Raw genomic sequence first — 23,964 nt, 5'->3', positions numbered from 1 at the left:
GGTTCCCACACTTTCAAAAGACAGCAGAAGCGCTCAGCTGTGAGTTTTCACAGTGCTAGCGGGGATCTCATCGAGGTCACCGCAGTTCAGCCCGGCTGGGAACGAAGCCTCAGTGACCGGAGGTAACCTCGATGACGTCACCACCGGTCTGTGAGGCTGCGTTAGCAGCAGTTCAGTCACCAGTGGCTCTCAGCCTGGACGGTCGCATCTTGGCACCGTCCAGGTTGAAAACTGTTTATCCCCCAGACATGGATTACGGTGTGGGACAGAACAACAGACAGGTACGGTATATTGTTGTTTATTTTATTTTACTTTTATTACAGGAGAACGAGGGCTTCACTGGAATTAGACGTTTAAATAAAATTGGAAAACTGTGTTTGGTCTTATTTCAAATAAACGACTTTATTCTTGCTGTGTCTTTATTTACCATACAAATATAGGATTAGTAATGGATGGGTGTCTTATAGATGTCTCTCCATTAGTAATTTGTGGGCTTGTTGTCACCTGACAATACAAAGGTCACATCAACCCCACAAATATGAACCCTACTTGCCACGGCTACAGGGCCAGTGGGAAGAGCTGGGCAAAGCGCCAGAATATGCGCATCTAATAGATGTGCAATTTCTGGGCATCTGCAGGCTGCTATTTTTACATTAGGGGCCAATATCCATGGCCCCTTACCAGTCTGAGAATACCAGCCCCCAGCTGTCTGCTTTAGCAAGGTTATAATTATAAATAAATAATTTTAAAAACAGCCTGGGGACCCCTAAATTCTTGATAAAAATCCTTGCTGAAGCTGACAGCTGAGAGTTGCAGCCCCCAGCTGTGAGTTTTGTCTGGCTGGTTAGAAAAAAAAAAAAAAAAGGGAACTCACGCCGTTTTAAAAAAAATTATTTATTTACAGCGCAGGCTCAACTAATGAATACTCCCATCCACATTACAGATATCACTTACAGTAAACAAGCTTACAATCACAGACTGATACAGAGGGGAGAGGACCCTGCCCTTTCGGGCTTACATGCTACAGGATGGTGGGGAAGGAGACAGTAGGTTGGTGGGTTGCAGCAGTTCCAGTGTTGGTTGAGGTGATATCTCCGGTAGTGGTGAGGAGTAGAGTTGAGCGATACCGTCCAATACTTCAAAGTATCGGATCGGAATGGATCGGCCGATCTTAAAAAAAAGTATCGGTATCGCCGATTCCGATACCGGAAGTCCCATTCAAGTCTATGGGACTTCCGGTATCGGAATAAGAAAAATCCTGTTTTTCCCTTGTACAGCCTCTCTGGGGTCTGTACGGGCCTTTCGGGGGGCTGTGCCGGCCTGCCAGGGGGTCTGTGCAGGCTCCGGTGGTCTGTGCCGGCCTGCCGGGGGGCTGTGCCGGCCTGCCAGGGGGGCTGTGCAGGCTCCGGTGGGCTATGCCGGCCTGCCAGGGGGCTGTGCCGGCCTGCCGGGGGGCTGTGCAGGCTCCGGGGGGCTGTGCCGGCCTGCCGGGGGGCTGTGCAGGCATCGTCCGATGGGACTACAAGTCCCATCGGGCGATGCCTGCTACCATGACAGTGATTGACACATTAGCCAATGATGGGACAGTAGTAGTCCCATCATCCGGCTAATGTGTTGAATGTAAAAAAAAAAAAAACAACATGCATACTACATACATGCTACATTCATACTACATACTACATACATGCTACATACATGCTACATTCATACTACATAAATACTACATGCAACATACATACTACATATATACTACATACATACTACATATATACTACATGCATGCTACATACATACTACATGCTACATACATACTACATATATACTACATACATACCACATACATACTACATACATACTACATACATACTACATGCTACATACATACTACATATATACTACATGCATGCTACATACATACTACATGCTACATACATACTACATATATACTACATGCATGCTACATACATACTACATGCTACATACATACTACATATATACTACATACATACTACATACATACTACATGCATGCTACATACATACTACATGCTACATACATACTACATATATACTACATGCATGCTACATACATACTACATGCTACATACATACTACATATATACTACATGCATGCTACATACATACTGCATGAATGCTACATACATACTACATACATACTACATGCTACATACATACCACATATATACTACATACATACTACATACAATACATTCATACAATACATATATAGACATACAGTACATATAACATAGAGTAACATACTTACCAATACTTGTCACATTGTTCCCCGAAGCCATTGTCTTTTACGGAATAAATATTAACATAACAAACCACAAAAATACTCACCCACGATCCGAAGCAGTCCACGAGTGTGTCCCACGACGATCTTGGGTAGAGAACTGCAGCATCAGCTGTTGCTGCCGTTCTCTACGGGCTGTGTGGGAAATTCCCACGCAGCAATGGCATAAAGTGAGACTAGGGACTTTTTTTTTTTTTAAGTGGCGGAGGAATACAGTGCGGAAGGATACCTACCTTCCGTCATTGGATTCCTGCAGCCCGTAGAGAACGGCAGCAACAGCTGATGCTGCAGTTCTCTACCCAAGATCGTCGTGGGACACACTCGTGGACTGCTTCGGATCGTGGGTGAGTATTTTTGTGGTTTGTTATGTTAATATTTATTCCGTAAAAGACAATGGCTTCGGGGAACAATGTGACAAGTATTGGTAAGTATGTTACTCTATGTTATATGTACTGTATGTCTATGTATGTATTGTATGAATGTATTGTATGTAGTATGTATGTAGTATATATGTGGTATGTATGTAGCATGTAGTATGTATGTAGTATGTATGTAGCATGCATGTAGCATGCAGTATGTATGTAGCATGCATGTAGCATATATGTAGTATGTATGTAGCATGTAGTATGTATGTAGCATGCATGTAGTATATATGTAGTATGTATGTAGCATGTAGTATGTATGTAGCATGCATGTAGTATGTATGTAGTATGTATGTAGTATATATGTAGTATGTATGTAGCATGTAGTATGTATGTAGCATGCATGTAGTATGTATGTAGCATGTAGTATGTATGTAGCATGCATGTAGTATGTATGTAGTATGTATGTAGCATGTAGTATGTATGTAGCATGCATGTAGTATATATGTAGTATGTATGTAGCATGTAGTATGTATGTAGCATGCATGTAGTATGTATGTAGCATGTAGTATGTATGTAGCATGCATGTAGTATGTATGTAGCATGTATGTAGCATGTAGTATGTATGTAGCATGCATGTAGTATATATGTAGTATGTATGTAGCATGTAGTATGTATGTAGCATGTAGTATGTATGTAGCATGCATGTAGTATGTATGTAGTATGTATGTAGTATATATGTAGTATGTATGTAGCATGTAGTATGTATGTAGCATGCATGTAGTATATATGTAGTATGTATGTAGCATGTAGTATGTATGTAGCATGCATGTAGTATGTATGTAGTATGTATGTAGTATATATGTAGTATGTATGTAGCATGTAGTATGTATGTAGCATGCATGTAGTATATATGTAGTATGTATGTAGCATGTAGTATGTATGTAGCATGCATGTAGTATGTATGTAGCATGTAGTATGTATGTAGTATGTATGTACCATGTAGTATGTATGTAGCATGCATGTAGTATGTATGTAGCATGTAGTATGTATGTAGCATGCATGTAGTATGTATGTAGTATGTGTGTAGCATGTAGTATGTATGTAGCATGCATGTAGTATGTATGTAGCATGTAGTATGTATGTAGCATGCATGTAGTATGTATGTAGTATTTTTTTTTTTTTTTTTAACATTTAACACATTAGCCGGATGATGGGACTACTACTGTCCCATCATTGGCTAATGTGTCAATCACTGTCATGGTAGCAGGCATCGCCAGATGGGACTTGTAGTCCCATCGGACGATGCTTGCACAGACCCCCGGACATCAGCACAGCCCCCCGGCAGGCCGGTACAGACCCCCACAGGGTGCACAGACCACCGGCAGGCCGGCACAGCCCCCCGGCAGGCCGGTACAGACCCCCACAGGGTGCACAGACCACCGGCAGGCTGGCACAGCCCCCCGGCAGGCCGGTACAGACCCCGGGCAGTCCACACAGCCCCCCGGCAGGCCGGCAGAGACCCCCGTAAGGCCCGAAATGACGGCGCATCATGATGCGCACACACCGCGCATCATGATGACGTCAGGCTGTCAATCAACTTTGAACTTCCGATTCCGATGCCGACTTCCGATATTGAAAAAATATCGGAAGTCGGTATCGGAATTCCGATACAGCAAGTATCGGCCGATACCCGATACTTGCGGTATCGGAATGCTCAACACTAGTGAGGAAGGTAGTGGGGTCATGGCAGGCTGTAGGCTTTCTTGAAGAGGTGGGCTTTCAGGTTCCATCTGAAGGATCCGAATGTGGTTGATAGTCGGACATGTTGGGGCAAAGAATCCCAGAGGATGGGGGCTATTTGGGAGAAGTCTTGGAGGCGGGTGGGTGAGGAGTGAATAAGTGTGGAGGAGAGAAGGAGGTCTTGGGATGACCGGAGATTACGTGAGGGAAGGTATCGGGAGATTAGTTCAGAGACATATGGGGGAGACTGGTTATAGATGGCCTTGTAGGTCAGTATTAGTAATTTGAACTGGTTACGCTGAGGGAATGGAAGCCAGTGAAGAGATTTGCAGAGGGGAGAAGCGGAGGAGTAGCGAGGAGAGAGATGAATTAGTCAGGCAGCAGAGTTAAGGATGGACTGGAGAGGTGCGAGGGTGTTAGCAGGGAGACCACAGAAAAGGATGTTGCAGTAGTCAAGGCGGGAGATGATGAGGACGTGCACAAGCATTTTAGTAGATTGAGAGTTGAGGAAAGGACGGATTCTGGAAATATTTTTGATCTGGAGGCAACAGGAGGTAGAAAGAGCTTGGATATGTGGTTTGAAGGACAGGGCAGAGTCAAGGGTTACTCCGAGGCAGCGGACTTCCGGTACTGGGGAAAGTGTGATGTCATTAACTGTGATAGATAGGTCAGGTAAGGAAGATCTGTGAGATGGAGGAAAGATGATGAGTTCAGATTTGTCCACATTGAGCTTGAGGAAGCGAGAGGAGAAGAAGGAGGATATGGCTGATAGACACTCCGGGATTCTGGACAGCAGAGAGGTGACGTCTGGGCCAGAGAGAAAGATCTGAGTGTCGTCAGCATAAAGGTGGTACTGGAATACATGGGACTTTATGAGTTGACCCAGGCCAAGGGTATAAATTGAGAAGAGTAGGGGTCCTAGAACAGAGCCTTGGGGGACTCCAACAGAGAGAGGGTGGGATGAGGAGGTAGTGTGGGAGTGGGAGTCGCTGAATGTGCAGTTTGAAAGGTATGATGAGATCCAGTATAGGGCATGGTCTTTGATGAGGAGAGGATCACTAGTAGGAGGCAGTGGTCAACTGTGCCGAATGCACAGGACAGGTCTAGAAGCAGGAGTATAGAGAATTGTCCGCTTGCTTTGACTGTAAGTAGGTCGTTAGTAATTTTGGTCAGGGCTGTCTCAGTGGAGTGATGGGGGCGGAAACCAGATTGTAGATTGTCAAAGAGCAAGTTAGATGAGAGGTGGGAGGAGAGTTCAGCGTGGACGTGCAGCTCCAGGAGTTTGGAAGCGAATGGGAGCAGTGATATTGGGCGATAGCTGGACATAGCGGTTGGGTCGAGGTTTGGATTTTTAAGGATCGGTGTGATTGTTGCATGTTTAAAAGCAGAAGGGAAGGTACCAGATGTTAGCAATAGGTTGAAGAGGTGGGTTAGGGATGGGATAAGTGTGGTGGTGAGGTTGGGGAGGAGGTGGGATGGGATGGGGTCAAGTGCACAGGTTGTGAGGTGCGATTTGGAGAAGAGGCGATTAAGCTCCCCTTCAGTGATGTTGGAGAGGGAGGTTATGGGGTTTGGGCATTGGTCTGGTATACAAAGGGGTTGTGGTGGTTGAACAATGAAGACTTGCCTTGCTTGGTCAATCTTATTTTTGAAGTGTGTGGCAAAGTCCTCAGCAGAGATGAGGGAGGTTGGAGGGGGAAGTGGTGGGCGGAGGAGGGAGTTGAAAGTTTTGAAAAACTGTTTGGGATTGTAGAATAGGGAAGATACGAGGGTTGTGAAGTAGGCCTGTTTAGCAGAGGTGAGGGCAAATTTGAAAGCGAGTGTTGCCTGTTTGAATGCAGTGAAGTCATCTTGCGAATTTGTTTTCTTCCAACGCTGCTATGCAGCCCTGGACACTTGCCGGAGCTTTTTAGTGGTGTTATTGTGCCAGGGTTGTCTGTTGGTATGTCGCATTCTGCCATGAACGAGATGGGCGACTGTGTCAATAGCTGATGTGAAAGTGGTGTCTTATTGACACCTCTCGATTACTAAGCCGTGGGGTTTATGTCACCACACAATACAAAAGTGACATCAACCCCCCCCAACTATTACCCCACTTATCACCGCTACATGGCAAGTGGGATTAGCAAGGCTAAGTGCCGGAATTGGCGCATTTTAGATATGCGCCCTTTCTGGGGTGGCTGAGAACTGATGTGTTTAGCCAGGGGGGTGGGGCAAATAACCATGGACCCTTCTAGATTGTTAATATCAGCCCCCAGGTGCTGGCTTTCCCTCTGCTGGTTATACAAATTGAACAGGAGCCCACGACATTTTTTTCCCCAAAAAGAATCTTTTATTAATTAAATACATGTCCCCTAATTTTCACACACACTACTAATTGCATTGGTCACTGACATCTATATATCTATCTATTCTGTATGTATTTACTGTATGTAATCCATGTCTTCTATCCTGTCGGCTCCAGCAGTGATTTTACAGAAGCCGACAAATGCATTACTGGCTATTCTTCTATCTTTCTATGTAATACAAATGTCAAAAATCTGACCGTCACATCTAAGCATAAACTAAGTGTGAACAGGTGCTTAACCTAGAGTCACCAACTCATATACACTCAAACAAAAAAGGAAGCACTCTGTAGCGCCATAGCATGCAAACATGAAATATGAAAAATGAATTGCATTGCTGCATTAGAAATATGAAAAATTGAGAAAGTTTAGCGCATAAAATTGCCAATTTATGTGTACCTGGAAGCCACGTTAAGGCGTTTCTTGTTTTCCAGGACCCTAACCTAATGCCAATCCTCACTTAGACTAAAGTCTTCATCTGTATGGGAACCTATGTAAATCCTCTCCTTAGACTGAAATCCATATCTTTGTGGAGGGGTGGTGGCCCTGCTGTGATTAAAAAAGCCTGCGGCTAAGAGGTGAAGTGCTCAGTCAGAAGGTTAATGAATACAAATTTAAAAAACTGACCATCACATCCAAGCATAAACTAAGTGTGAACAGGTGCTTAACCTAGAGTCACCAACTCATATACACTCAAACAAAAAAGGAAGCACACTGTAGCGCCATAGCATGCAAACATGAAATATGAAAAATGAATTGCATTGCTGCATTAGAAATATGAAAAATTGAGAAAGTTTAGCGCATAAAATTGCCAATTTATGTGTACCTGGAAGCCACGTTAAGGCGTTTCTTGTTTTCCAGGACCCTAACCTAATGCCAATCCTCACTTAGACTAAAGTCTTCATCTGTATGGGAACCTATGTAAATCCTCTCCTTAGACTGAAATCCATATCTTTGTGGAGGGGTGGTGGCCCTGCTGTGATTAAAAAAGCCTGCGGCTAAGAGGTGAAGTGCTCAGTCAGAAGGTTAATGAATACAAATATAAAAAAACTGACCATCACATCCAAGCATAAACTAAGTGTGAACAGATGCTTAACCTAGAGTCACCAACGCATTCAAACAAAAAAGAAAGCACTCTGTAGTTTCAAAGCATGCAAATATGAAATATGAAAAATGAATTGCATTACTGCATTAGAAATATGAAAAATTGAGAAAGCTTAGCCCATAAAATGGCCATGTTTGCATGCTATGGCGTTACAGAGTGCTTCCTTTTTTGCTTGAGTCTATGTAATATAAAGACATATATATATATGTGTGTGTCACTGACATATATATATACAATATATATATATATATATATATATATATATATATATACACACACACATCTATTCTATGTGTATATATCTATTCTATGTATTCTTTTCTAACCTGTCAGTGTGATTTTGATTTTACTGTACCAGCATATGAATTGCCAACTTTTCAAAGGATTCCGGTGCGAAAAAATCGGACAGCACTTGCATGGTGCGAGTGCTGTGCGATTTTTTTTCTCACATCCATTGACTTGCATTGGCGAATCTCGTCCGAGATACGCAGCAAATCACAGCATGGTGCGATTTTTTTTTTCTCAGTTCGATTTCAGCTGAGGAAAAAATTGCAGATGAGATGTCACTCATTGAATAACATTGGTCAGAGTGCAATCCGATTTTTCATCGGATTGCACTCGTCCGTATTTCTCACAAATGAGTATGAGCCCTAAGGCTGAATATATTAATCACAAACTCATCAGACTCTGATCAGAATGTGACTCGATTTTCTCAAAATCTTTCTCAAAAAGACAGATTTTGACTTTTACGGTTGTGCACTCGATCAGGATTTCAACAAGACTTACGGTTTCAGAATCATGTAGAAAATACAGCAGACTAGCAAAGTGAGGGCAGTTATATTCCATGTGTAATTCCTGCCTTTTTTTCTGGGTTTAGTGTTCCTTGGACACTAATTAGCATTGTGCTGCGGCATGACAATGGGTTTTCTTTGCCATGGTGACATTTTTCCATTATGGGTGCTAACAATTCCCTTGTAGAATATTAGAATTGATAGAGCGCCAGTCCAGTCCTACTTCTCCCGTGAGTCTCAACAATGAACACATGCCAACTATATCCAATATAAACAGACTATACAGTAGAATGTTCTTTTCACATTCAGTCTATAGGAATCACTGCGTGGGTGTTAACCCTCGGGGTATGTCTCTCATAAAGGTATTGGGTGGCATCCTCCACAGGATAAATATCTCTTGATAAAATTGAACATGCCGCTGTCATACTTTCCTTGTGATATTTTATGCTTTTATTTCTGTCTGTTTATATTACTGTGAACCCTTTGGTGTGGCCATATAAATAATGTTTCGAGCATGGTACGACATAAAAGGGATAGAAACAAGGGAGAAAATTACTAATTAAATATTTTCTGTATTGGGTGAACTGCAAATAAATTCTAACGACTTAATTGTCAGGTACGGGATGTACGCAAATGACATTTCATGGATTTACCACGACTGAGAGGAGCCAGAGGACTGCAGCGTCTGATGTCTCCTACTGCTGCACGGATTAGAAGCACTTCACCTTCTTATTAAATGGTGTAGAAAAATTTGGGCAGTGCAGGGGTTAATCTGCTCTGTTGAGAGCTCCTAGAGCTAAGGCTTTCAGCTGTGCACTGTTAGCTACTCCCATCTCCTATATAATCTGGGTACTGGCTAGCTCTCATTGTCAGAGTTATCGTTTGCTGCATGGCTGGAGGTTGTTGTTCGTGGGTATTGTAGTAGGCGGTTGGTGGATTTATATTTATTACAGAGTTTTTTTTCATAAATGTTATTCCCCAACTATTATTATTGGCATAAATATAATATTGGCTAAGATTCCCTAAGGCCCTGAATTTCAGCAACTGGGCACACCTTTACAAATAGGCCAAAAAATTAGGGTGCATAATAGAATCCTGTTAATTCATGAGCTCTTGTAGATGATACCGTGTCAATTTCTGAGCACTAATTTACATCAGATGATCAGATATTAGAAAATAATGATTTTTGGGCATCTTATCCAGCAAAATATAATTGTACCTGTCAGTTCTATGCTGTTTCTCCTGGACTTTTTTTTATATTGACCTTAATCTTCTAATAGATGTTAGGATATGATTGTGCCAATGTCATCATCCCCAAAATATTAATTTATTTTTTTAGTGGAGATAACTTATTTTTGAAAAGTTGTCGAGTTTAGAAAGCCTACTTTCATATTCCTTTTTTATTTTTGAAAAGTACGTATCTTGCTCCTGAGGACACGTGTGAATTATGATACTTAAATTGGTGGTGCACTATTGGACAACAACTTCTTATCAACTAAAGTTGCCTTAATAAAGTAGGAAAAACATACATGGACTGCGGCACCTCCAATGATGGCACTAGGTCTTCCAGCGGTCACGTCACCATTGCAGCCAATTGATCAGACTGATGGTTTGCGGCCTTTCAGTATTCCGTCTTATTGAATGTCCGTCCGGTACATAACCAGTCTTCCCCCAACTCCATAATACACCTTTGGATGCAGGATGTGGAGGCATTTTCTGTACAGCACCATATGAAGTATTTGTAATACCGCAGGGCCGTGGGTTACTCGGTACCAGGCCGGTCAGGTTCTTTAAAAGGAGATGTGTCATGGTGGCAGTGACCCGGTCCGTGGCCCTGGGCGTCCAGTAAAAATGGATTTTTAATGATGGATGACAATGGGGGGAAGATGATGGGAAAATGGTAGGGAAAATGGAATCATGACGCCACTCGTGGTTTCAGCAAGGGTATCCGACGCTGCAATGCAGATCCTCTGGGATGGTGTTAGGGCAGCAGAGATGGTGAAGCTATCCACGGGTAGAGCTGTGTCCCAGGGCAATTAAGGTGGTAACAGGTGAGTTGGTGACTGTGATGGTGCGTGCGGTGTGGAGCAGGCAAGACGCAAATGACACGAAGGACACAGAGGGGTGCAGTTTCACAGTTTTTACTCACGATTCCTGTGTACACGGAAGCCCGCTTGGCACTGTGTCCTCTGGGTGAGGGTCCAGCAAACTCCCAGGTAGATTGGGATGTACATCTCCAGGACTCCCTTCTCCCATTCATCTTCCAGTATTGCCCTATCATGCATTTTTGTCCTAACCAGACCTCAGCTAAAGGACACTTTTGTCAAGCATTGGGCCCATAGGGGTCTACAGACATATAGAAGGTATAAATCGGGGATTACTCCTGACCTATGCCTTCAATGTACAGAAAATAACTATATGGCATAGACCTTATCTTTTAAACAGTTGAAGATAGCAAAATGACCTAATATACTTTGGGAAGAGTAGAGCAGATTGTGGAAGCCACATACGATATCCTAAAAAAAAATGGTTGGAGGCATTAACACACTCTACGGCTCTTATCTTCTGAATTCTGTCAAAGCAGAGGATCTTACCAAGGAAACTAGACTCTGATAGTCCAGCGTCATCTGCTTTGTTGAAAAACCTTTAGGCTATGTTCCCACGAAGAGCTTTTTGAGGTTACAGATTTTATACAGCATTTCTGCACCCATTAAGTAAAATCGGATACTTGCATTTTTTCAAAAACATGCAACATCAAAAACTCACCAAAAACTAATCATGGGAATGTAGCCTCACGTGTACAAGACTCCTCATGTGAATACCGGCTGATCGGCTGCCCAGGTCGGAGGCTTTTCCGACATAAACACCATACATAGGCAAAAAACAATACATGAACAAGGTGTTTCTGGCATTCCAGTCTTCCAGTGGAATGGAATATTACAGGGGTTTTCCATATTTGACATCCCTTCTTCATCCTGTAGGCTCCACAATAGCTGATATTCAACAGAAAATTAATCAATACAAGGCAGCCATTGAAGTTAATGGTGTCAGTTGATTTCAATGAACACTGGTGATCTCGCCAAGCTATAAGTTCAGGAGGACCTCATATTACTTGCATGTGCCTGTTACTATGTTACTATGTTACCAATTGTGCAAGTTCACCCTCTTAAAAAGATGAGAGAGGCCTGTAATTGACATCATAGGTAGACCACAACTATGAGAGTCAAAATGAGAAAACAAATCCAGAAAATCACCTTGTCTGATTTGGCAAGATTTATCTTTCAAATTATGGTGGGAAATAAGTATTTGGTCACCTAAAAACATGAAAGATTTTCTGGCTCTCACAGACTTGTAACTTTTTCTGTAAGAGGCTCCTCTGTCCTCCACTCATTACCTGTAGTAATGGAACCTGTTTGAACAGCCACACTCCAAACTCCACTATGGTGAAGACCAAAGAGCTGTCGAAGGACACAAGAAACAAAATTGTAGCCCTGCACCAGGCTGTGAAGACTGAATCTGCAATAGCCAACCAGCTTGGTGTGATGAAATCAACTGTGGGAGCAATAATAAGAAAATGGAAGACATACAAGACCACTGATAATCTCCCTCGATCTGGAGCTCCATGAAACATCTCACCCTGTGAGGTCAAAATGATCACAAGAACGGAAAGCAAAAATCCCAGAACCACACCGGGGGACCTAGTGAATGACCTGCATAGAGCTGGGACCACCGTAACAAAGGTTACCATCAGTAACACACTACGCCGCCAGGGACTCAGATCCTGCAGTGCCAGACGTGTCCCCCTGCTTAAGCCTGTACATATCCAGGCCCGTGTGAAGTTTGCTAGAGGGCATTTGGATTATCCAGAAGAGTATTGGGAGAATGTCCTATGGTTTGATGAAACCAAAGTAGAACTGTTTAATAGAACAAAACTCGTCGTGTTTGAAGGAGACAGAATGCTGAGTTGCATCCAAAGATCACTATACCTACTGTGAAGCAAAGTCTCCAACACACTGCTCACTTCATAACTGCAGAGTCCAGATCTCCTCTGGTATTGACATCAGCACAATATGCTTTATGTGCTTTTTTTGCTTTTTGCAATATTGTCTAATAAAGTGTCATTGTTCTTTATATATACAATTGAGGTGCTCCTTTATATATGGGCATGATCTTTTTTCTTGCTCTTCTATATCATGTTTTTTCCAGGCCCTTAGTGAGCCCTCTTGTTTTGAAATTTATGAGCTGTGCCCTCCACTTCTCCAATACTTGACATCAGCACAAATACCGCGCCCCCGCTGGGAGCTTCGTTGCTGAGCAGCTGCCTGCAGCCTTACATCACCAAGCACAATGCTAAGTGTTGGATAGAGTGGTATAAAGCTGCTATCACTGGATTCTGGAGGAAACATGTCCTGTGCAGTGACGGATCACACTTTTGTATCTGGCATCTGATGAAGGAGTCTGGAGTTGTTGAATGCCAGGAGAACATTACCTGCCTCACTGCACTGTGTCCAATGTACTGTTTGGTGTAGGAGGGATAATCCTATGAGGGTGTTATTCATGGGTCGGCCGAGGCCTCTCTGTGCCAGTGAAGGGAAATCTTAATTCTTCAGCATACAAGACATTTTGGACAACTGTAGCTTCCAGCTTTGTGGGAAGAGTTTGGGGAAGACCATTTTCTGTTCCCCCTGACTGCACCCCAGTGCACAAGACCCATAAAGACATGGCTGCTGGAAGAACATGACCGAGCCCAGACCTCAGCCCCATCCAACACCTCTGGGATTAACTAGAACTGAAATTGTGAGCCCGTCCTTGTCTCCAACATCAGTGTCTGACCTCACAAATGTTCTTCTGGATGAGGTGGCACAAATGAAACCTTACCAGAAGGAAGGAAAACGTTGCTACCCACACCATATTAATGCCTTTCGGATTTCGGCTTGGACGTCATTAAAACGCTTATGTGTAACATGTAGATGTCCCAACATTGTTGTAAATGTAGGAAGTTTTCTTTCAGGTAGTTTTCCATATTATGCTACTTATCAGAGTTTTTTTTTTTTTTCAAAAAAGTTGCTTAAAAAAAAAAAAAAAAAAAAAAGTTTATTTCATCATAATAAAAAATTGCAGTAGCAAACAAGATAAAATAAATCATTTTTTATTTCCGTTTCATTTAGAACTTTCCACCCCACTTACAAAGCATTAAAGGAACGATGTATAAAAATTTTATAAAAACACGGCCTTCCAGTCCGAAGTTTTGTGCTGGAAAATATGACAAGGAGACTTATAAATATTACAAATGCCCAAATCACAGTAACAAACAGCGCCAAATCCTCGTCATAATAGTAATTAAATTAATCTATGTACAAGCTGTATATACAGAAACAGTCGCAGGCACCAGTCTGATTGTCAAAGTAGTGATCACTCTATAGCATATTTGCGGGAGGAAGGGTTGTTCGGGAAGTCAGTGTATGAGACCCTTTACCAGGACTAGGAAGAGATGAGGTAGCGGTCTCCAAGGAATCGCTGTGAATCGGCCAGAAGCAGTGATAAGGTAGTTGGGATGGTGGGTCCACTGCAGCTCCAACCGTGTGCCCTCAGATGAGGGAAATAGTAGATATAAGGCAAATGATCACAGTCAAAAGAGCGCTGAGGATCCAAAGGTGAAAATTAATATACTTTATTCCACTGCAACTTTCGACGGACAACGCTGTCTTCATCAGGTGGCAATGTCACCTTTGGATCCTCAGCGCTCCTTTGCCCATGTTCATTTGCGTTATATCTACCCTTACCAGGACTGGCACTTCTGCCCCTTTTCCACACCATCTTCACGCGTTTCCAAATCCCCTTTCTTGGCCTCCCAAGCCTCCTCTGCCCTCCAAGAGGTTTTCAGAGGCTTTGGCAGCACCTGGTAGTTGACAACTCTTCCAGAAGTCTTCAAGGACTCCCCTTTATTCGGGAGTCTCCCGGTGATTATCCAGGAAAATTAGCAATTATGCTGTTAAGACTCTGTAGTGAATATACTGGTAAAGAATATGGAATGTGTTAAGGCCAAGTACACACAAGAATTTTTGGCCTTTTTTTTTTTTACGTATTGAATTAAAGGAATCTTATTCTTGAAAATCACACTATTATATCTTAACCGAAATGTTTTCTTAGCCATAATGGAGTGTGGCTAAGGAGTGTGTTTCTTTATTTATTTTTGTGGAGGCTTTGGCATAATTAAACATTACATGTGCAGCCCATTAATTTCACTGCAAAGGGTGTACTACTCCATTTCCCCTCTGGAGGTGCTGCTGGGAATCTTAATTACTGTCAGGTTCCCCAAACAGTTTATATCTGATCATTGGGATCTCCGTAGAAGTGCAGCCAATGATTTTTCTACTCAACAAAAACATTCAAGATGATGGAATCAGTTTTGTATCATGTTTTAAGTACCAATTGAAGAAATTGGATCATAAATTAATTTTATCATAAATTTTATCAATTTTGAGGTCAGCTGAGAGTCTGATCAACTGACTTTGCCTGAGACAATTGCTATTAGTTCTCATTTTTGCTGTAGCAGCTCTTTTGTGGCACATGGACTTCACTGAGAGGCAATTCTTCACTGAGTACCCTGTCTACATATCCTAAGATAAGACAAATTGTAAGGGGTTGTCAAGATCACAACCCCTTTAATAGGACCTTGTACTTATTGAAAACATTGATTTGAACCTTGTAAGAATCCATGAGCTCCCCTGATTCTGATGCTTTTTATTTCCATTTTATGCTGCATTGCTACATTTCAGTGATATTTACGTTTTTGTCTTCTGGAGCGCAGCATGTGAAATCTCTGGGCTTTTCTTCAGAGTCTTCTCTGGAGCCATGAGCTTTCATTCCTACCTCTCAGATGCTGCCAATCACAACTCAGCAGAACCTGATATTAATAGACTGCTAGATCATGTACTTGATTGGTAGCATTTGGGATGGTGGGGGTAAAACACACCCTTAAAGAAGACGCTGAAAAAATGCCCAGATGGACTGCAAAGCAGAGATTCCACATACTGTGCTGCAGACAAGAACAAATGTCAATATCTCAGCAATAGAGAAACGCAGCGAAAAAGAATGGTAGAATGAGTAGAGCTCAGAGATTTTTATTTTTTTTTTTACAAGGAATTTAGGTACATTTTTTGAGCAAGTGACAAGTCTTCTTTGAAGGAGTCACTAAAAAGTGTTGACTATTGAGTACATGAGCAAACACACAAATCATTTTCTGGCTCCACTCTTTTGCATTAATTACTTCATCTTGTACAATAAAAATGTGCCTTTCAGTAAAAAAAACATGAAATATATTTACAATAACAAAAATATCTGAGCAAAGTGGTAAAAATGCAGCAACTTTCACTTAGTCTTTGGCTTCAGTTGTATTCAGAAGACGTAGGGTGTAGTGAAATCCATGAACCCTGCCTTCTTCTGATGTCTCTTCATCACTAGACCTGCTGTGCATTCATGATGTCTGATGTCCCTTCATCACAAACCCTATATACATAGGGCAGGAGTGTAGCTACAGGGGATGCGGCGGTATCAGTTGCACGGGGGGCAATAACTGCGGGGCCCTGTAACCTAAATGTACTGCTTTGGAAAGGACGCACATTTTCCTCATCTTCTTTTTTTTTTGGTGCATTTAGAACTATTGAAGTCATTGAAGAAAAACAACATATAAAAATGGTACAAACATAAAAAAATATACAAAACATACAAAAAGATCTCCTACAGAAGTGTGTCCACAACTCTCCTCCCGCATCATTCATATTAATTCTTGACAGGAGGTTTCAGTGCCTGAAATTAGAAAACAACATGTAATATAAGATATTATTTATATTACTTTAATATATAATTGACAGACGACTTTGACAACCTCCAACGATTCATTGAATGAAGCGGACGTGGCGCTAATAAAGTGCGGAGCGACTATGTCTTCTGACAAGTCCACTTGGCTTTTTCTAATGGCTGCACAACAGGTCATTGATTCTAATGGGACGCCTACCGGGTGGCGCTGACAATTTGTTCTAGTGATCAGATCCCTCTGAGAAGACAATGATGGCATATCCTAGCCTTTTAATGTATTCGTGAAACAACCCCTTTAGAAAGTGCAACTCCAAGGTGACTCTGTAAGGGGTCATAAAAACTGACTTGTGCCCCAAACACATCCCAGTTCGGAATGTATATACTATTTATCGATATGTATTTAATTGTCCTATAATGTTTCTGCTATGTGTAATATATATATATATATATATATATATATATATATATATATATATATAGTAGATAGGGAAAGTGCAGTACCTCAATGTGTGTACTAGATGGGGTACAATAGTGTATATAGTTTACATAGGAGGGGCCAACTGCAGATAAGATAGAGGGTATTCCTTTTCCTAGTTAGTAGAAATACAGAGCCCGGACAGGGCGGTGAACTCCGTGACATTGGGAAGTGGGAAGCCCAGCCGTCCACGGCCGTTGGGCCAGAATAGCAGCAGAACTGACACGCAGGTCGCTCTAAAATGTGGTAGCTTACTACGTGGGCAGATGCCCTCATGTCTGGGGTGAAATGGACAAGGGAACTCCTGAACGTAGTGAAGCTGAACAGGGAGGACGCTGCGGTACCGGTCGAGACGGTACGACCTGGGTACAAACTGAAGGACATGGGGAAGAGCACAGGGACAGTGAAGGATATAGCCGATACAAAACTCTGTGTTGATGCTGTAACTGATGTGGACGTGCTGGGATTAAAAACCAGTAAAGTTCTTCATTTAAAGTTGGAATTGGACTCTGTCTCTTTATGTGCCAGATCAAAGGAAGAAGTGTCTCCGAGTCTAAAGGAGGCCTCTGAGAACCAGGCAAGTGAGACAGCGAGATGTATGTTTGGCGGGTGGCACGGGCACGCTAAACCAGACATCTTGACGGGCCATGACCACGGCCCTGGCTGCCGCCCCCAACTCCACTTTTATTGCTTCCAACCATGGCCAGTTTTTTGTTTTTTCGCTTACGCTTTTTCCTTCCCTTCTTGCAAAAGCAAAAACTTGTTATTTTAGTTTTTATTTTAGTTTTTCATTTAAGTTTTAGTTTTGTACGACTCCATTCATTTTAGCATATAATTTACTGAAAAACAGGCAAAAAATCCAAACAGAATGAAATGGTGGAAAAGAAAAACAATTTCGCAATTATTTTTTGTGCTTTCTTTTTTTGTATTTTTTTATACTTTAGTTGCTAAAAAATTCGGAACTTTTTGCTTTCTATGTCCATTATCTGAGACCTGTATTTTTCTTTTACTTTTATGCAGATGTATGAGAGATTTGCATTTTTGCGTTAAAGCTGTAGTTTTTCTTTGTACCATATTGGGTGAAGTTAGCTCGGATTGCTGCTGTTAAAGGCTTGTGCCAGCTGTGGAAAACAGCCAACATCCCTCGGGAATGGAACGAGCTCAGTTCCTTTGTTCTCTCCATACACGTGCACCCAATATATGCCACACAAGTGTGGCAGATGTTAGGAAGGGTTTAAAAAATGTTCCGAAAAATGCTTGCCTAACAATACCCTGATAAACTTTTCAATAAGAGATTTTAATGTAGAAGGGCTTAGTTATTTATTTATTTTTTTTATTTACTGGTGTTCTTTAGGACTACAACATTGAAAGCCTGTCTTTAGGATAAACTATCGATATCACGATATCATATCATGGGGGTCGGACGTAGTACACTCTTACAGATCAGCTGATTAAAGGGACCATAGTGCCCTACATTTTGCAGTGATTGCGCCTGGTATTGCACCCAAGTCCCAATCACCGAGCGCCATTGAGTGAGCCATGCAGATCTCATACCTTGGGTGGAGGAGTGGGCAGAGCAGGCTTAGTGCTTGGTACAGGTGGTGGAGCATTAGTTGGCCTCTGTAATGCCTGAAACAAAGCAACAAAAGGATTAATATCTATCTACTCCACCTCTGCATTGTCAAGCACACAACATCTCATGTAGACTAAAGTATTTTTTGTTTCTTACCGGAGATTTTTTAGTGAACTCAACTGAAGTCGTCTATAACGAAAATAAATTTTAAAAAAAGTATGTATAAGTAAAAATACTTATGAATAACATTTTTTTTTTGCCCATTAACCTTCATCTAATCTCTTTGGATTTTACTAATCATGTCCCCGATCTCTAGTGATAAGCAAATCGAACTGAAGCAAATAGAATTTTCTACAACTTTCACACACAAAAAATGGTTTTGCCAAAATTATTTTTTTTTTTCTATTCACTCTCAATCCTCAGGCATTAATTCATGTTGTTGTAAGACAACTCTTTCCACCAGGAGCCCTTCCTAAATAGGAGAGCAAACACAAAAACTCTTTCTCTTAATAAAGCCCTACTCTGGGCCATCTCCAAGTAAAAAATGTAAAAGATCAAGAGGAAAGTTATCTACAAAATGTTTTCAATAAGTACTTTTTTCTAATCATGCGTACGACATTATGTCCCTACCGTAGAGAACTGTGGACCTTGATATCCATCTCGACTTGCCAGCTGTAAAAAATTAAAAAAAAGCAAAAAATATCAATGCTCCTAAAAAAATATCAAAACTATTTAAGAATAGTTATTTTTCTACTGAAATCACGGATGAACACAAGGTCTGTATGCACTTTACTTGAAAAGGTTGTTCGAAGGTTTCAGGATTGGTGGGGGAAATGGTAGTGGGACCCCTAGTAATTGGCAACTTACTACCTATCCTTTGGATAGGTGATATCTTACCAACCTGATACAACCCATTTAACTCTGGATAGATACTAAACTCTTTCAGATTCGGGCTGGCCCAGAAGAGGACCAGAACCGTCAGGAGTGAGCTCAGATTGGTAGGTGCTGCTACAGTAGGCCCAAATGATTCAATGGAAGTCAACTCTAAAGCAAATTTAGGATTTTACTAAGATGGCCAATCATTTGGAAAAGCCATAGCTGCAACTCCAGCTTGGTTTCTACAATGAAGACCCCCACTAATTAGCTTCTTCCTCATTTTGTGGATTTATAGAGTTCTGTGGGAGAGGGACCTCGTGAGTCATACATTGATGACCTAAGTTTATCACAGGCCATCAATGTAAAGCCCAGGAAACCCTTTTAATCCATAAACAACCTATGTCATGTGTGGATGTACATTTGCTCTTTGTAGTCAGAGACATAGGCCAACTAAAGCTAAAAATTGTCTTGACGGTGTAAATGTTCCTCATCTGAGGGCTCCTGCTCCCCAGCATGAACTCTTATTTCACTAGGCTACACTACGACCAAATGATTCTATATTAAAATTTCTAAAGGAAAAATAGGTACCTGTGACACTTGTGGTTTCTTCACTTTTACCGGTGGAGGTGGATACACATTTCTAGTGCTTAGCTGTTCAGAGAAAAAAAAAATTACAACTTTTTTAATATTCCTCAAATTCAGGAGTATAACTATAATAGATGCAGGGGTTACAGTCACATCCGGGCGTTAAGTTTAATCAAGCCCAAACAATCTATTTGGCCCACATGTGAAGACCAATACTATTAGAAAGCCATGATAGTTGAGGGTCCTTTTGGCTCCACCATATTTCTTTTGTCCTCCATCCTGTGACGTTAGCAAATGGCCTTAGTCCATGGACCTTATTTATGGCAGGAGAATGCTGCTCTGCATCATTAGTGGTACAAATGAAACTACTAATAAAAATGATATTGCATACTTTCTGTTTTCCCAAAATCTCCTTTAGGAAACCAAATGTTAAGATGTTATGAAAAACAGAAAAACCTTCATTTCTAATAACAATCTATTATTGATTGTTGCAGCTGCACTCAATGCCAATAGGCAGCAGTAAAAGTAAATACTTGGACACATAAAATGAAGATCAAACCCAATAAAATTAATGAGACATATCGGTACTTGGCAAATGTCTTTTTGGCACTTTTTTACCACTTTTTCTTTTGTCATATGCTGATTTTTATCAATTTAACTGCAAGTTTTTAGAAGGTTTTTAGAATCATCCTTTTATCTGTAGTGTGACCACATCTTGGAATACATTGTACATAGGAAAGCTGAAGAAGGGATTCTACCGGGTAAATAACAGGATGGTAGGTCTTACAACAATTGCCTTGAGGACACCTTCGACATAAACCTTTAAAGGGTCAATATAATGATGAGCTGTGGCACATTATTCTCTATACCTATATTTTTGCAAATGGAAAATATTGGGGCGTCCAACCGGGATACAAAACTAAACCGTATGTCTCCATCATCGGGTCTGCACCCACAGTTTCTCTTACCTCTGGAGTTGACACGTTGGAGTCAGACTTCACTTGAGCCTGATGAAAGGATGGATTTGTTGCTCCACTTACTCGGACTGTAGATCCCCTGGAAAAAATGACCCATGAAAATGCAATCAGAAACACAGAATTTGCGGGTAATAAATCTATAAATCCTTTATTGCGCATATCTACTGGAAGAGAAAGGCTGTTCACTACCTCTTTTAATTGTCCTTCCTGACAAAAAATGTTATAGTACATCCTATGTCCTTGAAAAAAAAAAAACCCCAATCCTTCAAAAAAGTTATGGCTCTTGGAAGAAGAGGAGGAAACATAAATGAGAATGCAAAAATGGAAAATTGGCCAAGGCGGGGAAAGGTTAAAAATCCCATAAGTAAATGATATCACGGTGGTGCCTCGAAATACCACCATTATTTTTTTTTCCTGGCGCTTTAGTGATGGGGACATTCTTACACCCTGATGTCTTAGCTCACAGAATATAACCCATGTCCAGGAGTTTAGGAGCCCTTCATACATTGTTTGTCCGGCAACATAAATTTTCACTTCTCGCCCCGATAATTGCAGAAAACAGTGGGCCGACATGAATAGGCGTCATATAGCACTTACATTTCCGAAAAGGCAAACAACCAGGGGCGGGACTACCGCGGTGGCAGCTGCGACGGGGCCCGGAGTGTTAAGGGGCCTGATCGCGGAGCTGCAGCCGCTCATTGGCTGTGCAGCTCTTTGCTTTGAGTGGCTGCCAGGCTGCAATTGGCCTGACGCGATGGCTGCACACAGCACCTGTGATAAGGTCACAGGAGGGGAGGGGTCAGGGGTCACATGATCAGGAGTCTCATGTATGCAGGACTCTGCCGACCTGGTTGTCATGGTGCACTGCTGGATGAGGGTCAGTTTATGTGTGGGGTCAGGAGGGGTTGACAGGGTGGATGTAGTAGAGCCGTGTGTGTATGAGGTGAGCGGAGCTGTGTGTATGTATGAGGTGTATGGAGCAGAGCCGTGTGTGTATGGGGTGTACTGAGCAGAGCCATGTGTGTACGAGGTGTACAGAGCGGAGATGTGCGTGTATTTTGGCATGGGGGGCCCCATTTGAAAGTTCGCACCGGGGCCCATAACTTTGTAGTTACGCCACAGCAAACAACCCTTTAAACCCCACTGGTAATGGCAGCACGGCCCATCATACCTCTTTCTACACCTCTTTCGGAACACCAGCATAAGGATAAGTCCGGCCAAAAGAAGAAGGGCGATAAGGATGATCACCACAATAATGACAATGTCTGAAACAGGAGAAATATTGAAAACCGGCAGAGTGATATTAGGCCTCAGCTTCCTACTTTGTCCAACTTTAGAGGGTTATACTGAATCTTCATCATCACATCAAATTCTGATATTATGTCGCCCTCACATTACAATGAAGGGGCGTAGCTACTGAGGGCTCAGAGGTCGAAGACGAACTTCCCACATGGCTGTTATTTTATTATGGAAAACCTCGGCACACCAGAAAAGACAGACATCCTGAATGGGCCATTGAAATTCCTAAAGATGGGGATTAAAGGGGTACTCCAATCCAAAAAATGACTTATGTTGGGTGCGGGGCATCCTTCTGTGCCCCTAACCTCAAACACCAGATCTGTGTTTCCCTCATGCTCCCTTGATTCTTTTCTTGCAGAGATAAATATATAACAGATATGCCCTGGCCATCCATTCGTGGTAACAGTGCCACTGTTGATCCAAGGCTGTGTATGGTATTGCAACTCTGAATGCCGATGGTCTGTAATATCATGCACAGGCCATGTACAAACATGAGGCTTTAAAAAAAAAATATCCTAAGGGACCTAAAGAGATTTTATAAATACTTACTTGTTTCTGAAACGGAGTCACAGTTCGGTGGTGCCCATCCTTCCTGGCATTGACACTGTAGCTCATGGTCACAAACCTGACGAAAAGCAAACATCTTGTCAATACAGGCTGACGTATATATACAGTATTTCCTATCCATACAGCCAGGAATGAGTGTTGTATAATTCTGGAGTAAGTGTTAACTATGGTTAGATGACCAGTAACTTATCTCAAGAAGCGTGGGCACATTTCTGTGTCCATGAAATATCACAGGATATACTCAATATAATAAATAATAAATTTTATTTCTATAGCGCCGACATATTCCGCAGCACTTTACATTTCAGAGGGGATTTGTACAGACAATAGACATTACAGCATAACAATAATCAAATAGATCATAACAAATACCAAGAGGAATGAGGGCCCTGCTCGCAAGCTTACAATCTATGAGGAAAAAAGGTAGACACGAAAGGTGGGTGGTAACAGTTTCCCTGATTGTATGGACCAGCCATAATGTTAAGTGTGTAACAGTACAGACACAGAGGGCTACAGGATGCATAAAGCATGTGGGAACATGATGCGGGGAATCTGGTTATGGTAAAACTTTTGGCTGTGCCACACAGGGATAAATTAGGTTAATGTGTTGAGGCGATAGGCCAGTCTGAATAAATGCGTTTTCAGGGCACGCTTAAAATTGTGGGGATTGGGGACTAATCATATTGACCTGGGAAGTGTATTCCAAAGAGTTGGCGCAGCACGTGTAAAGTCTTGGAGACTGGAGTGGGAGGTTCTGACTATTGAGGATGCTAACCTCAGGTCATCAGCAGAATGGAGGACGCGGGTAGGGTGGTATACTGAAACAAGGGAGGAGATGTAGGGTGGTGCTGAGACATGGAGGGCTTTGTGGGTGAGGCTAATAAGTTTATACTGAATTCTGGAGTGGATGGGTAGCCAGTGTAATGACTGGCACAAGGTAGAGGCATCAGTGTAACGATTGGTGAGGAATAAGATCCTGGCTGCAGCATTCAAGACAGATTGGAGAGGGGAGAGTTTGGTAAGAGGGAGACCGATTAGAAGAGAGTTACAATAGTAGAGACGAGAATGAATAAGAGAAACAGTAAGAGTTTTTGCAGAGTCAAAAGTAAGAAAAGGTCGAATTCTAGCA

General features: G+C 42.0%; 1 protein-coding gene across 1 annotated transcript in view; it reads right to left on the bottom strand.

Moving 5' to 3' along the window:
- Nucleotides 1–13,798: 13,798 nt before the first annotated feature.
- The window catches only part of LOC141060796 (zinc metalloproteinase-disintegrin-like VLAIP-B), a 70,560-nt gene continuing 60,394 nt past the window's right edge, over nucleotides 13,799–23,964 (bottom strand). The window contains exons 18-25 of the mRNA XM_073557152.1: nucleotides 22,818–22,893; nucleotides 22,141–22,234; nucleotides 20,961–21,048; nucleotides 19,996–20,058; nucleotides 19,162–19,203; nucleotides 18,688–18,720; nucleotides 18,513–18,587; nucleotides 13,799–16,474 (exon numbers count right to left, since the gene is read on the bottom strand). Of these exons, the coding sequence (XP_073413253.1) occupies nucleotides 16,448–16,474; nucleotides 18,513–18,587; nucleotides 18,688–18,720; nucleotides 19,162–19,203; nucleotides 19,996–20,058; nucleotides 20,961–21,048; nucleotides 22,141–22,234; nucleotides 22,818–22,893 (498 nt within the window). The 3' untranslated portion in view covers nucleotides 13,799–16,447. The remainder of the gene's footprint in view (nucleotides 16,475–18,512; nucleotides 18,588–18,687; nucleotides 18,721–19,161; nucleotides 19,204–19,995; nucleotides 20,059–20,960; nucleotides 21,049–22,140; nucleotides 22,235–22,817; nucleotides 22,894–23,964) is intronic.

Source organism: Dendrobates tinctorius, unplaced genomic scaffold, assembly GCF_039654945.1.
Source record: "Dendrobates tinctorius isolate UK_male_01 unplaced genomic scaffold, ASM3965494v1 ptg000245l, whole genome shotgun sequence".
In the NCBI taxonomy this organism is placed as follows: domain Eukaryota; kingdom Metazoa; phylum Chordata; class Amphibia; order Anura; family Dendrobatidae; genus Dendrobates; species Dendrobates tinctorius.
The sequence above is the reverse complement of the archived record's forward strand: the minus strand, read 5'-3'. Positions and strand labels throughout refer to the sequence as shown.